General features: G+C 41.9%; 1 protein-coding gene across 7 annotated transcripts in view; it reads left to right on the forward strand.

The window, feature by feature from the left end:
- Nucleotides 1–15,039, forward strand: part of celf6 (CUGBP Elav-like family member 6) — a 141,193-nt gene extending 126,154 nt beyond the window's left edge. For 3 of the 7 annotated variants that reach the window (XM_078258084.1, XM_078258086.1, XM_078258082.1), the window contains 7 exons: nt 2,939–3,082; nt 4,034–4,178; nt 5,443–5,592; nt 6,408–6,470; nt 7,047–7,127; nt 10,795–10,938; nt 14,903–15,039. In XM_078258084.1, the coding sequence (XP_078114210.1) occupies nt 2,939–3,082; nt 4,034–4,178; nt 5,443–5,592; nt 6,408–6,470; nt 7,047–7,127; nt 10,795–10,938; nt 14,903–15,030 (855 nt within the window). In that variant the 3' untranslated portion in view covers nt 15,031–15,039. Of the gene's footprint in view, nt 1–2,938; nt 3,083–4,033; nt 4,179–5,442; nt 5,593–6,407; nt 6,471–7,046; nt 7,164–10,794; nt 10,939–14,902 lie in introns of all 7 variants that reach the window. The other 4 variants (XM_078258079.1, XM_078258081.1, XM_078258080.1 and 1 more) reach the window with 3 other exon arrangements.
- Nucleotides 15,040–16,553: the final 1,514 nt, after the last annotated feature.

The following is a 16,553-nucleotide window of genomic DNA, read 5'->3' on the forward strand; positions in this document are numbered from 1 at the left end:
AAGTCTGTTCAGTGCAGACATTGCAGCCTGGGTTTCCTCCCGTGCTGTCGTCTACAGCGCTCTGCTGGGAGAGGCCAGACCAGGCCAGGCTCGCCTGCTCTTGAGTCACGGTGCAGTGAGTACAGGCAGCCTTGGGCTTTCACAGTCCCGATGTTCACAATGCATTCTTCATGAGGTTTTAAATGAATGTAAGAATACACACATACACAAAGCAGAAAATGAATGTGATCCAAATGCCGTGCACCCATACTGTGGGCAGGCTTGAGCATGCCGGAGGAGAATGTTTGCTCAGTGCCAGTCACATTAAATCCAACAGCCCTGTCCCTTCAACTGGCCCACAACATTGAGAAAGAACTGAAAAAGCTCAGGAGGTGGGATAAAATAAAATTAGAAAGGGAAAAACTGTGCCGTTAACGCCACATCAGAGTATTGATTTAGCTAATTGAAATGGCATCGAGGGAGAAACACCAGATGGGTCTCCTCTGGCCTGAGGTTGGGTGCTGTCTGGCTCTGATAGGATCCCATCTGAGACACACTGTCCCTGGGGTCCATGCTGATGCCTTCCTTCATTCCTCAGCCTCTTTCTCACAGTTATCTACAGCCAACACATTCTCTTGGTTGAGTTAATAAAATGTTTGTAAGACACTTTCCACATGGGTTAGTCAAATAGCTTACTTGCAAAGCCTCTGAACAAGAGCTTGTTTGTTTTTTGCATTTAAAAAATGCATGCATTTTTTTAAGAAAAGGGAAAAAATAGATTAGAACAGAAACTAGCTCCGGAAAGGATACAACTGATGTTAGAGTAATGTCCAATAAAACAATACATTTTGGCAGGATAATTATATGACTAGATATTATGTAAGGTTTGTTACAACAACCATGACTAACTAAACTGCAAAGGACAAGACCAACCAGGCAAACTGCCATCTCAATGGCACTATCGCTTAGCTGATCCTTTTTAAATTTCATTAAGTGATTACAAAAATAGGACACACTTTTGTATGAATTACTATGAAATAGCATGAAGTAAGGCTGCACAACAGCAAGACTGAGGCTGTTTGTTCAGTGGCTGAATACACGTACTATGCAGTTGCCATATTAAGCTTCAGAAGGCATATGTTTGTTTGTTACTAGGATTTTCAGTTTGGATAGCTCTGCTTTAGAAATGTGCATCATGTAAGTAAAACTCAAGCTTTGTCTAGCTTTGTTAATTTCAATTTCTTATACAGAGAGTCACATAAACTTGTGCACAAACAAACAGGTGTATGAAGCATCACTCACACTGGTCAGCCTCGTCTTTCCCTGTCACTGTGTCCTCTGCACTCACACTTTGGAGTTCTACACCCAAAGAAAATATGGAAATCTAAATCAAAGCCTGAATTTGTACTGACCCTGTCAGGATGAGACATTTTGTGAAAGATGAATCCAAGTTGTGATTATGGAGTCCTTTTCTCCCCATGTCTTTGCTTTTATGATCTTGCTAATCATATCCTGACTGCCCCCTGGCTGCCTGTGTCCTTCTGTCCTGGTGGTGCTCTGTGCTCTTTCCCAGCATGCATTGCCTTTAATTAAATAGGAGCCTGGTCCTCCTGACAGTGTCTGTGGCTGCCTGGCAGCCTCCTCATCCTCCCTCTCCCTCTCTATCTCTCTGTCTCTTACTCACACACAGACACTCTACCCGCCTCTCTCCTTGCCTAGATGTCACATGAGGAACTGACTCTGGTCTCTGTCTGAAATGATTTAATTGGATGCAAACTCAGGAGCATGGACATCAATACGGAACTATATCTGCCATAAGGCAGAGCCATTAGTCAATACTTCGCCCTCCACATGCCGAAGGCTTTTGTCAGACCTAATTAGCCAATACAGTATTCAGTGGAGCTTCACCACTGGGGGACTGGAACTCCTGTGGGATCTGGTTAGGATCACAGTTCACTCCCAGTGTATACAGTGGAGTTGGAAAGTTCACAAAAGCAAATATCACTCACTATTCTCTTCCATTTAACACTGACAGCTAAATGACTGCAGTCATGAGAGGTGCACATTCACTTCCGCTGGCTTCCTTGGGTTACAGATATTAGGTATTAAAGGGTTGAATGTTGTGTTCAATGGACATTATATGACATAAATAAATGAAGCTCACCATTGTTTCTCCTTTATAGAGAACTCACACTCAGGGTTTTAATAAACAAAGGTTGATGCACTGATACAAATCAGGTCTACATCTTTTTATTATGGAGCCAACATTTTGTTGTAAGTCATCTCCCAATGGAAAGGTTTTTGGAAACCTTGTTTCTAAATGGCCTATATTTAGGTAATGGACAGACTGATAGTGTTCAGTGTGTTCACATATCTGCACACTTCCAGTTTAAGCATCACATACAGTATTAACCAGAGCAATAGACTTGTCAGGCTTATGTAACAATGTCAGTCAGTGACATCACATTCATGAGATGATAGATCTCATGAGATCCAAACTACTGTAGTTAACGAATATGTGTTAATATTGCCTTGTTTTCCTCATCAGTTTTTCCCAGTGAATAACTATTTATTCAGTCTACGGATTTTCACAAACAGTTGTGGCTAACAAACACAAGCTCATTAGCTAGTTGGCCAGCTGAAGTGGCAGGTGCAATCTGCAAAACGCTGCTGATTGAAAGTAACCATGGTTGTTCCAAAAGTTGGTATTATTAGTTGTCGTACTCTGCTGAAACTTCGACAGCCCAATTGACTTATTATATTTCTATCCAGATAGTTGTTAGTTTTATGCTAATTTGCTTTTGTTTAACTCCATGCAGTCATTGAAAAGTATTATAATAGACTGTAAAGTGTCCAATTTAACAATTTCCAGTGACACACATGAAAAAATGGAAATTGAAAATAAATGTAAGTTTAGTTGCATATTTCACTAACCTTGTAAATATACGTGCCCCTCTAGGGTGCCTCGTCCAGTCTGGTGGTCAAATTTGCAGACACTGATAAGGAAAGGACTCTGCGCAGGATGCACCAGATGGCGGGCCAGCTCGGCATCTTCAGTCCCATGACCATCCAGTTTGGGGCCTATGGCGCCTACTCTCATGCTGTAAGTCTCAGCCCGGCGGGGGAGGAGACGGTGAGCTTTTAAAAAAGGAAATGAAACTGTTGTGATTTGAGGTTTGAATTCATTATTTCTCCCACTAGGCATGTGACACTCCCAGCAAACAACTCCTTAAGTGATTCCGACTATTAAATGGCTGTCAGAGTCCACATTTACAGAGGTTTTACAGAAAATGCTGTTTTTGTATTGTGTCTTGTTATCCCTTCATTTGTCCAGGGAAGCTGCTTATCATGTATGCTCAGCACTACACTGTTTTACTTTCATACAGTAGTGAGCATCCATTTCATATTCACTTTCCATTCCCACATCCCTGACTTTCTCTGTGAATTTAAACTGCCTACCCAAGCTTGCCTCTTTAACATTTCATGTACTTATACATACCGTATGCCTTAAAACTCAAACAGAGGTGCACTTCATTACCACGAACCCAAACCTGCTCACCCCCTACACATTTCCCTGCCTGCCCACCCCACTCCACCCCCCATTTCCTATTCACACATGAAAGTCACAGCCTGAGTTAGGAGTCTGTGAGATTTTACACTCACACAGTAGCTAACAACTCACCCTGACAGGTGAGAATCGCCCACTCACGCACAATCTTTCCACTAACTCTGCCACCGCGGCGGAGTTATACATATACGGTTCATATAGCTATACATAGTCTCCAGCTTGCTAAACTCATTTTACTGCATAACCTTTATCTTGTGTAGTATAATGAGCACAAGGCCAGAGCAGTGTTATACTTGCTGGGAAGCAACGCTGCAGGGCAACACAGACCACTCTGTTCAAGAACAAGGCATGGGCCAAGCAAACAGAGATGTGTGAATAAACATGCTCTGGTCCTGCGGCTATTTCACCCTCCTTTCCTTTTCTGTCCTTCCCTCCATCCCTCCCGCCATTCGCCTCTCTCCCCACTGCTCTTTAATCCTACAGCAGATGATGCAACAGCAAGCAGCCCTGATGGCAGCAACGCAAGGGTCCTACCTGAACCCCATGGCAGCCATCGCTGCCGCGCAAATGCAGCAAATGGCAGCTTTCAATGTCAACGGCCTGGTGGCTACTCCCATGACACCGTCCTCAGGTATACACTAACAGGCAGGCACACACATGCACACACCAACTGACTGGGGTGCAACAGCAGAGACATGTGCAAACAAATACACACTTGCAGGGCTTCTCTCTCCATTACTCACTGCTGCCCTGGGACATTTTCATCATTAGCAAGAATTATAGAAGCAGTAGTATGTATTCATTCAAGGCCTTTCTGCTTTTGCCCTTGTTACATTTTTTAAGATGTAGGCTTAATTTTCTAGGCTGGAGCAAACATCGCCAGTGTTGAATTAAAGGAAGCAGGGCCTTGTATAGAAGGGGGCATGATGGGAGAACAGCATTCCTTGACAATCATTGGCAGCTACATTATAGTCTCTCTCTCTTCTCCTCTCTCTCATTATCCCTCTGTCGGTCTGTCTATCGCTCTCTCCCTCTGTGTCTCTGTGACAGTGTGTGTTTTCTGGGAACATGGCCAATCCGATGACTTTGGATGCAGAGTCCTTGGCTTATACAATATAAGAGCAAAGATTTGTGTGAGATAATCCTGGACCCCTGTCTGAACTATCTTTTTGGCCCTTGTCATGAAGAGCTTTGATGGCTCGACACTAAGTAGGCAGGCCGCCTGAAGGCAGGGTCATTGCAGATGTATTAAATAAAGTGGTTTGACGCTGTACCTAGCATTTGTAATCCATAAGGCCTACATATACCAGGTAATGCCTATCAAACATAATCCTACATGACTTAAATGCCCTTCACCTGGATTAGAAAAATAATTTAAAAAAACATCAGCACAAAAGGGGACTGACAAGAAGACAGATGGAATATCACCACAAGGAGGAAAGGCGTTTAGAAGATACACAGGTCTCTACATCCAATAGGGCAGTTTTGTACCCAAGTGACAGAAATATAAATTTAAACAAGGCTATAATGAGAACATATTTAGAGCTAAGAGTACTTTGCCTTTATTATGTTATATTACAGTGGTGGATGAGTGATTTTCCCTTGCTACTGATATTAGTAACTGTTCAGGCTGAATTAGTACCTTGTGAACCCCCTCTCACACCTACCTCAGATTTTTCCAGACTACAGTACACTGTACCTCCATGGTGGGTCAAAAGGTATGCATTTGTGCTCATGAGGGCCCATTATGTGGCTGTCATATAGTAGTACATTTGTGAACGTACATTTCAGTACAAAATATATACTTCTCTTGTACCTCTATTTTTTGATTGTGCAGCATTTGAAGGGTGCACTCGGCAGTTTCCGTAATGACTCTACAGTATATCTATTTGCAGGCACCAGCACACCCCCGGGCATCTCTGCCACAGCTGTGCCCAGCATAGCCACCCCTATCGGGGTCAACGGATTCAGTGCCCTCCCGCCTCAAAGCAATGGGCAGTCCGCCTCTGAGCCCATCTACACCAATGGTATACACCCTTACCCAGGTGAGCCAATCAAGGTTTACATAAAAGAAACATGAAATATATTTGTAACATCTACTGTCAGGAGACTGTTGCTCTGACCCTGACCCTAACGATTAGCTGCTTGTACTGATGATGATATATGATGAATTATTCTAGTGCTGCTCTTGATCTGAATAAGAACATCACCTAATTGCCACGATGCAAGTTCAACACGTCAGTGGTGACAAATTGAATTACTGTATGTCGCATGGTAACTGTTGTAAAAAGTTGACAAGAGTCCTTTTTTACTTCACACTCTCATTACATCTTTTTCTGATCTGAACTGAAGCGTTGAAGGCTTGAGGGTCAATCAACAGTGTCTTTGGCAGATTTCTGAGCAGCCAGCCCTAGTATCATGATGAATCCATCAGTTCATCCATCAGTCCATTATGGTTAATTTGATGTGTCTGAGCCCGTCCTCGGCTTCTTAATGTTGTCTGGGACTGATTCCTGAAGAATTGACAGACACACACACACCCCATCTCTGCATAATGCAAAGGCAGCTGCAATTGTAATGAACTACAAAGTGGTTTGTTTGGCATGTTGTTAATATTTGATGCAAACATCTGGGGCAAACAGGCATTTTGAAGAACTAAGATATGACAACCCATATTTCTCCCACTCCTTGTGTGATCGTACCCCAATGGTTCTCTACAGCTAAGCCAATTTCGGTCTTGCTCTTTAACGTTCTCTCTATATCTCTCTTTGTCTCTGTCTTGACCATTCTTTGTCTCTTCTGCTTTCATTTTCCTCTTTGTCACCCCCCTTTCTCTGTCTCTCTTTTCGTCTCTCTGCAGCACAGAGTCCAACGGTGACCGACCCTCTGCAACAGGCTTATGCTGGCGTCCAACACTACGCAGGTGATCTGTCTCTCCTACCTCCCCTCACTTGCTCCATCTGTCCCTTTCCCTCTCCCCTCTCCGTTTCTGTTTGCCACATCAGTAGACACTATGACAGGTAGAGATAGCTGGATGACCAGCCAATTTCCTCCCGGATTAGGCTACTTTACATTAGGATTGCAAAAGGATTTTCAGTTGACTTGATTATACACCCACAAAAAAAAAATCTTAATTCCAAAAGTACACCGAGAGCTGAGGATCGGAACCTGCCATAGCCTCCTAAATGAGAGAAGAAATAGGCCTCTCATAACCACTGCTTTCTGCCTGACATCAGCTCTCATTAACACGGTGTAAGTAAGTCTGCCCCTCTTTCTTTGTGCGTCTGCTTAGTTGAACTTCACTCCACTCCCCTTTTGCCATACTCTTTGTGTAGTGATCCACCAGCCAAATGAGCCCAGGCTCCCAGTCATAATGCAATTTATTTATGCAATGTCTAGAGGACGCAAATGAACAATGGAATAATGATTTGAGTTTTGTTGTGTCAAATATGAAAATAGAGATATGAAAAATTCCACTCTGGTTCTCCCTTTGCAACAGCAGCCTACCCTGCCGCCTATGCGCCAATCAGCCAAGCGTTCCCACAGCAACCAACCATCATTCCCCAGCAACAGAGGGAAGGTAAGAGCGAGCAAGCGCGCCCACCCAAGATAAAAGGTGATAATTGCCATGTTCCATTCTAATGTAGCTGCGCTGCTTTGAATTAGCGAGGGAGGGAAAAAGCTGGCTGGGGAAAATGTGAGAAAAAGGCTCCCCATTTAAAGAGAAGAACATTAGCAGTGAGATGGAAAGTTACTCTGTCATTATTCAAAAACTGCACTAATTCAAACTCGCAGCGTTGGACTGCTTAATCAGTCCATTACAATGTGTTTAAGTGGTTATAAATATTCATCAGATTAATTAGCTGCATGCATAATCATTTATTACCATTCCTAGTGTAGTGTTCATTCTTATGCCACAGTATCAGATGTAATAAAGCATAGGATATACTGTGATGGTAAATCACTCTTTTTGACACCACTCGTCAGTCTCAATTATTCATCTATATGATTGTATGAGACAGGATAAAGTGGCATGAATATTCTATATACAGTAGGAACTCTGAAATGAAGTGTCTCAAACATTGCCAAGAGGAAAGGTTAGTATATGTTTGCACTTTTTCAGTAGTATGAGTGCATGCCAGGGTCACAGTGTATCATAAGTTCAGATAGACACAAACTTATCCTCATGTCAGCAGCTTATTCACTTTAAATGGAGGCATAGCTTCACACCACAGGAAAAACACAGCACATCTCATCTCTCACTACCTTGAAACATTTTCATCATTAGCAAGAATTAGAGAACTCATGGTTGCACACACACACACACACACACACAGAGCCAGAGGCATGTCTGAGTTCTGGCCTCCGCTGGGCTTTGGCTGCACTCCCAGCCTTTCTCAGTCCACTGCCACAGTCTGCAGCTCTGCCATTTAACAAGAGACACCTAAACCTGATTACACAGTCAAGCCTCAGCTTCAACCTCCCTCTGAAACCTAACAATTGCAACAATAAAATCTATCAGTCTGTGTCTGTCTCTCTGTGTGTGTGTGTGTGTGTGTGTGTGTGTGTGTGTGTGTGTGTGTGTGTGTGTGTGTGTGTGTCAACAAAGAACCCCCCCCAAATATTATTTTAACCAGACACATATTGAGTATTGGGTTAAATGCATCCACACTGACTGTAATGACATAAGCAAACAAATTTGAAGAGGGTCCTAGGTGAAAACAAAATTGATGCAGCAGATCTAGAAATACTTAAGTATGCGCAAACGTACATTTGCGCATGTAGCGTTATCAGCGCCATGGCCAACCCGCAGAAAGCACACGCTGTGATACTTCAGCTTACGTCGTATTTACCAAACCTACAGTTCATTGGGTAATCAGCACCTTTCTCCGCCCGCTATACCGTAACTTGCGCTGTAGCAAAGCGTTAAGTACTGGTGCTATGATACGGCTGAGTGCAGACTGCGGTATTCCCACTGCTGATGCTATGACTGTTTGAAATGATCCTGATGCCAATATTTGTAATGTAGCGAGGAGTTTAACAACTGCTGGAATGGAATGTGAACGCTGAGTCGGAGATTCAGTGTCATCTTTGATTTCTTCCAGTAACTGTAATATTGCATGGCTGCTTAATCTCTAACGCTTAACGATTTCGTGTTCACTCAACTGAAAACTGTGGCAAAATCCTTTCAGCTCATCTCCTTGACCTATGTTTCGTCTTGCTCGGATTACTGCTGCCATTTCACCTGGAGGCATATGCGAGGAAACCCGCTTGCGGCTGGTTTACACCTGCTTTTAAGAGGCGGACAATCTTCAACGCAAAATAGAGGCGCGCTGTCACGGAAGGTTTTTGTACATACCGTGGAATACATAATTAGGCGCACTTGACGCTTCCTCTCCCATCTCTTTATGGAAAACTCCCACTTTCCCCTTGACCCTCCCGTGAATGCATATGCATGACACAGAAAAGCGCAATTTGCCATTTTCAGTTCCCTCGACAGGCAGTCTGCGCGTTTACCTCAGCGTGGCTTGTTTGTACGTACCTCACCATGCTTTTACACGCACGTTGCGAAACAAATACGCCTGAAGTGGGCGCAAAAGCATTAGTACATCTGGCCCTTAGTGCCTGCATTGCCCACAATGCAACTCTAACTGCCAACAGTTCTAGTTCTACAGCTTGGCTAATAGAGGAGCGGGCTACAGGGGTCTGATAAGCCCACTTCATTCTAACTCCACACACCATTTTAAGATTCTGGAGCCACAGAAGGCTTTATGCAACTGTTTTTCACATATTTAGTAGTACTCCCTAAGACCTGTAAATTGACTTAGATGTGTAAAATGTGATTTCCTTTCAATTTTTATATATATATATATATATATATATATATATATATATATATATATATATATATATATATATATATATCATACCAAATTACTTTTCATCCTAAACTGTGTGTAAAAGTGATATATACTATTGCAGCCAGATCTTACAACTTATCAACATGTACTTACAGATTGATTTGCACTTTTGCCCCTGTGGACAAAATATTAGATATATAATTTAGGTACCATACTGTTAAAAAAATGATTTAATTTTGGTATTTTTACAACAGTTGAGGTTGTCAGTAAAAATGTAAATTAAAGGATCAATTATAAGATTTCCTTTGCCTAGTACCTGACATATGTTCAACTCTATTTTCCTATTTAAATACATATTATAAAAATGGAGTTAAGATTCATGAGAGCATGGTTAGTGTACTAACTTTTTTAATTGAACTGAGATTCAGCCTTTAACTGTTACCAAAAAAATCCCCACTCCGTCAACCTGTGTGTGTGTGTGTGTGTGTGTGTGTGTGTGTGTGTGTGTGTGTGTGTGTGTGTGTGTGTGTGTGTGTGTGTGTGTGTCTCCTCTATCTCGCCGAGGCATAGCAGCAGTACAGCCAGCCACCACTCCTGCCCTTATCAGCCTTCTCACCAGCCCCATTCTCATCTCGTCATGCTATCACCCAGAGCAATGAGACGGGAGAGAATGCTAGCCGGGCAGCCAGCTGCAAGCATACTGTCCCCGAGTCCATCACATCTCTCTCTCCCTTTATCCAGATTGGCCTGTACAATATGTGGCAGCTGGGTGGATGAGTGTGGAGGGATGGAGAGAGATTGGAAGACAGTCCTACTGTCAGAGAGTAATCGGAACAAAAACTTGGCTTATGCCCCCTCCTCCTCCCCTCTCTCTTCCTCTGTGTCTCAGGGTTTCTCTTTCTCAATACAAGCGTCTTTATCTTTCTCTTTTAATCAACCTCTCTGTGTTTTTTCTTCCTCCTGTTGTATCTGTTTTTTCCTCTGGCTGTTTTTCTCTTTTATCGCTCTCTGCGGCTGTTTACATGTGCACTCCAATTGCCTCAGACAATAGTCAAATTTAACTGTAGTGCCACTTATCTATACAGTTATGTGAAATGGGATTCAAATGGAAACCACAAAAAGAGCTGTCCAAACTATGTGTGTGACCTTATAACACTTTAAAAATAAGATTAAGGTGTGTGCACTCCACCATAACTAGGCTTAAAACAACTAATATTTGTGCCACATGAAACATAATCAGCATTTGGTGTTTACAAGACTCCTGTGTTGCTTGGGTTATTGTCTTGATTGCTTTATTAGGTCATTTTCCACATGTGTTATTATGGCCTCTCTCTCATTGCTTATGCTCCCAATGTAACCCTCCTGTTGTCTCTTTCTCATCACCAGGGCCAGAAGGCTGCAACCTGTTTATTTATCACCTGCCCCAGGAGTTCGGAGATGCAGAACTCATGCAAATGTTCCTGCCTTTTGGCAACGTCATCTCTGCCAAAGTCTTTGTGGACCGAGCGACCAATCAGAGCAAATGTTTTGGTGAGTCAAAAATCGACAGTGAAGAGAGAAAAAAAAAAAAAAGTGAGCAAAGCAATGCACAGGTGCTCCCTGGCTCCATCACACAGGCGGGACGCAGCAATAGAAAGGGGAGATTGTGGCGTGAAAAGGTGGACGCTCTAATTGCCTAAAACAACACATGTCCAAACCCACCATGAATCCCTCACATAGCGACTGACCCAAACATCTTTCCACAATTGCGCCACGCATCTATTCATCACACCATTCCTAACACAATCCATCGGAACGGATCCATTCCTTCTCTGCCATTCCCAGACTCCCTTACCCAAGAGAAAAGCATTTTCACAGACTGCACACCCCCCTAGTCCTCCAGCTGGGGAACCTAGCAGCTTCCTGCCACACCAGCCTTTCTCTCGCCTCCCACACAGCAAACCAGTTCATCAGGGTGGAGGCGGTGCAGGTGGAATCCATGGGCTTAAAGAGATAATAATAGACTGGTGTGGGCCATACTGTTGATTCAGTTGGACAGCAGCACCCAGGAGACAGGCAGAGAGAGAGAGAGAGAGAGAGAGAGAGAGAGAGAGAGAGACACTCCCAGCATTGGCTTTCTTTGGCTATCAGTTTCCCTTCAACATGGCATGTCTATGAGGCTTTCTCTTCCTCTCTTCCCTCATTTGTCTTGTTCTGTCCATCTCAGGACTCTCTCTCTCTCCCTCTGTGTGCTCTTCTCGAAACATATGCCTCTCGCTATCACTATCCGTCAGTCAACAAGGGGGAAGGGCAAAGGGGCGGTGACCTCATCAGTCTCACCGGCTTATTTTTTCCACAGCTTGTAATTAAGATCTTGGCTGAAAAACAGCAATCCAACCCATGATTCTTTTGTGGGGATTTCCCCCCCCCCCCACTCATTTCTCCCTACTTTTTATAGCAGGAGCCCCAGGGCTCCTTTGTAAGACATTAACAAATTAGGCACATGATGTTGTGCATTAAGGGGGATAAGTTATTAGGCCTCTAAGAACTTGGAACACTTCATCTTAAAAATGTGAGTTTAGCCTTGAGGATGTGGTTAATGGGCACTGTAGACTCACGTACATGTGTAGATATACTGTATTATATATATCTACATCCAGTATAGAGATGTAGAAAAATAGATGGATGGACTGATGAATTGTACATTGTAAAAATGTACATACTTGGCCTTGTGCACACTGGTGTGGAAAAACAACTTTTAACAGAAAGCCAATGACCTTACTGTTAGTTGAGGAGATAATTTCCAAAGCACTGTAGTGTGAATTTGAATAGGACTAAATGAAAAGTAACTGATTAACAATGTTTCAAAAAGCAGCACATCACAGTCTCTAGTAGATGTAGTATGTTAAATATTTAGTTAATATTATTAATACATTTAAATGAAATACCTCTGAAATATTGCTTGCCACTGCAGAATGATTCTAGTCAGTTTAAAAAAAAACATTGATGCGTACATGGCCTGATTTCTCTGCAGCACCGGTGAACTACATTTGGGGATTTTGAGAGAAGATAAACAGACATCCCTCTTTGAGATGGAGGGTTTACAGAGAAGCTTGGAAATTTGAATATGATGAAAAGGTCACTGTAGGAAGCACGTTCTTTTAAAAGATGTATTTCTGAAGTAAGTGAACGTGTATGTTCAAAAGTTGTTTTAGTCGTGCAACAGAAAACTCAGATTGGACAGATAGTCTAGCTAGTTGTCTCAATTTACCCTGCAGAAATCTGAAGAGCAGTTAACCATAGTCCTCATAAATACACCAGAGTTTAAAATTCCAACACAAAGAAAGCGGAAGGAAACGGACATCGGCGAAAAGACATGCATCTGGCGGAATTTCCTGCGGCACCGGAGCAATCCCGGAAGTGGAACGTCGAGGACATAGACTATGTTTAATCTAATCTGGGACTCTATGGATATAACATTAGTCTTAATCCTCTGCATTTAGTCACTCAAAATTGACTTTTAAAAGGTATCAAAGCTTACCTTGATAGAGATAATTAGCTGGATTTAGCTTGAACATTTCAAAAGGTCCCCTAAGAATGGAATAAAACACACACACACCTAAAATAGGAAGCCCACTAAATCTATATGTGGAGATTACTCTTTTTTTTCATTCCCACTTTTAAGTTGGGGAAAGTTGCCTGTGCATGTCCATTCCATCTGTACATTCATGTATTTACTGTGCACTTATTCACCATCCTCAGTTAATTTCACACGTTTAGTCTTTAACAGTCACCCTTAAGCCATATGTTTTTTAAAAGAATAAGCAAATCTCCTATCAACACTTGCAAATGTAAAATAATCATCACAAAAAAAGTGAATAGAAATGTATTGAAACTGTCGAATTTGTAGCACAATTTTTAAGCAGCTTCAAGTGATCAACTGGAGTTCATTGGTTGTTGCAGCAGAGCAGGGGACAAAGTTTGTCAAAGCCTATAAGCATATTTGAACCAGGACCTCAACACTACAGCCACCCCTGCAATAGTGCAGAAAAGGGTTTTCATAGTACCAAATAGCATCAGTGCACAGCATCACAACATAGTAAATACTTTTATATGGCAATGTGAGACTTTTATACTATACTATACTATACTACTATACTGTAGCATTCTCAGCTGCTCAACCAGGTCCTGGACTTAGATTTTTCCCTATTGTCACCCAATAACTTTGTGTTTGTTTGTATTAAAAATGCATAACATTACAACACATACAGACATTCTGCTAATATGGATGGCTGCTGTGAGAGCCATACCTCAAACACTAGTAGCATCTGGGGTATTGCATTTCATAGCACCACACACTCAGTGCTCCATCAAGGCTATGAAACATCAGCCAGTTACTTTGTCTCGAGAAAACAGCTAAAACTGGAAGCATTTTCAAATATCTCATTCTGCTTTTAGATTGTCTTTTAATAAATATATATATATATATATGGATTCAAGCATGTATTGCAGTGCAGTCTTTCTTGTACTGTGACCCCCAGCATCCTTTCACCTCTTTGGCATGTGGATGTAAATGTGAGGTATGGAGATTCATTAAAGCCAGGGATAGTGTGTGTGTGTTTTGGGAGGGGGGATCACTGCCAACTGACAGGCCCTTCCCTTCTCAGTTTGTTTAAAGGGTTTGTAAAAGCAGCAGCCTTATCTCACCTGCACTGACAAAAGCCTGCCCTCTCCCCCCAAATTAAATTGGACCCATAGCGGTGTGATCAAATCAGCTGGCAGGCGGAAAATTCGGGCCGTCAATCACAGAGGTGTCTGATAAGAGCAGGCAAGGAGTCCCGGTGTGGAAAGCTGTGGGCTCATTCCGCCTCGACACCCAGGTGATAACTCAGAGCAGCAGGCACCTCCGTCCTACACACCTTGCTCCTAGCATCTCGTCACGACCCCCATGCCCTTTACTCTTTACTCAGATACAAGCTCAGTCACACACGTACATGAACATACACACACAGCTCTGCCACTCTTGCATGCCTCAAACACTCAGGTAACATTTACAGACTTTTGCAAGATTTTTTTGCAGTCTAAAAATCCTCACACAACATGAGACTCCTTTTTTCTCTCTCTAATCTCTGAACACCTTTTCATGTTTTCTTGTTCTCTGTTCAAGTTAAACTCGCGGTTTCTAATGGCTCTTCTTCGTTTGATTTTTAATATCTGTGTTATTACCCTTTGTGGTGTTTTGTGTAATCTTTTTAATTCAAAGATTTTCAATTAATCCGTTGAAAAGAGAAAACAAAGAGCTATTGTTGTGTCATTGTTGAGAGTTAAAAAGGCTCTTCTCCCCTCTTTTTTTCTTTCATCTCGCCTGTCTTTTCTCCCCATCTCTTTCCCTCTCCCTTTCTCATCTTCCCGTTTCTCTCTCATCTCTCCCCCCATTCTTCTCCCCTCGTATGTTGTTCCATTTTCCCATTTTTCTCTGCCTCCATCTCTCTCCCGTTCTGTGTTCTTGTCTTAGGCTTTGTGAGTTTTGATAACCCGTCCAGTGCTCAAGCTGCTATTCAGGCCATGAATGGCTTTCAGATAGGCATGAAGAGGCTGAAGGTGCAGCTAAAGCGGCCAAAGGATGCCAACCGACCTTACTGACTTGTCTGCTGTCCATACCCAGGTATAGTAACAACCATGCTAGAATACGACGTGCCATTCTATGCCATGCCTGTTCTCAAACCAAACCGTTTTCTTCATTTGGATAGTTTAGTTATTGTTGCTGCAGAGAGTGCATTTAACTATTATGCAAACATGTTGAATATTCTTTAGAATTTAAATCTATGTAGGATTATTTTCTGTTGTATTCAACCATTAATAACTGAAAGCTTAAAAAAATTAAAATACAATTTAAAAACAATTAAATGGACATTATATTATATATCCAGGGAGGTGTTAACTGCAGGGCGAGATGGAACAAGAGGAAAATTAACTGCACTAACTCACCAGTCTTCCAACCAGTAGAAAGCCCATCATGCATCATTTGCATAAAATACTTTCTGTTGAAATTTAGAATCAGTCTCTTAAGATTTTTGTCCACAGAATTGTTTTTGTTTCTTCTGGGGTTTAAATAATCTAATTTGTACCTGCAGGACTCTCCAGTGCAAATTGATGACATCATCAATACCCAGCTGTGCATAATTACCCATCTACTGAGGATGGCATTTAGAATCGATGCAAGTTGTTGAGCTACAAATTCATAAAACCAGAGAGCAGTAATTTCTCTCCTACAATAGCTCTGCATTAGATTCCTGTCAGCTGCTTAGATAAATCTAGAGGCCCTTTCAGTTGAACCTTTACTTACAGGAAAATTCATTGAGGAGATGCACAATAGTACAAAGTAGATTTATGGAATACATTTTTTTTTACAAGACTACTGATGAGCATGATGAGTAAATGTATAGTGTTTGAAAGAAAAGTTTGTGCTCACAAAAATACATCAACAAAGACGCTTAATGGAAAAGCACTTACTCACCCTACAAACGACAGTGGCTTGTTTAACGGTGGAAAACAGCACCAACCCTAGTAAAGCACTATTTGGTTAGTCCAATTGAGGCTTCACCACTCTTTTCTCAACTGAAAGTCATAGTCCATTTTCATATTCCGCAATTTATTGTTTGCCAATTTTCACAACTAGCAAAAACATAGCATAGGAATGTTGTGGTATTGTAATTTTAACTTGGTTATCCAATGAGTGCATGTCCTCCTATCTCTTTTTGATTAACTGCAACCTTGTAGCAAAGCAGAACTGAATGCTATGACTGCAAATGCCAATGTAAACATGTTGGACATGTGTTGTGTGGCTCTGGGGAAAAATCTGTTCAAAACTATATGATAACTGTTAATTTCAAACTATGCCAGTTTTACACATCCACAGCAACAGAGACCATTTAATACTGAAACATTTTTAAGTGAAAATATTACCTACTGAAATCAAGCTCATCCACTGCGGAATAGTTGTGAACTATGCCAACATGTATCTGTTTTTTTTTTTTTTTTTTACTTTTATTGATGCTGGTTTTTATGATGTATGTACTCATAGAGCAGTAGAGCAAACGAGAGATCTTGCAAATGTATGGTTGTGCTGATAGTAGATCTGCCACCAGATAAGTCCAATATCTTCC

Source organism: Sander vitreus, chromosome 1, assembly GCF_031162955.1.
Source record: "Sander vitreus isolate 19-12246 chromosome 1, sanVit1, whole genome shotgun sequence".
NCBI lineage: Eukaryota > Metazoa > Chordata > Actinopteri > Perciformes > Percidae > Sander > Sander vitreus.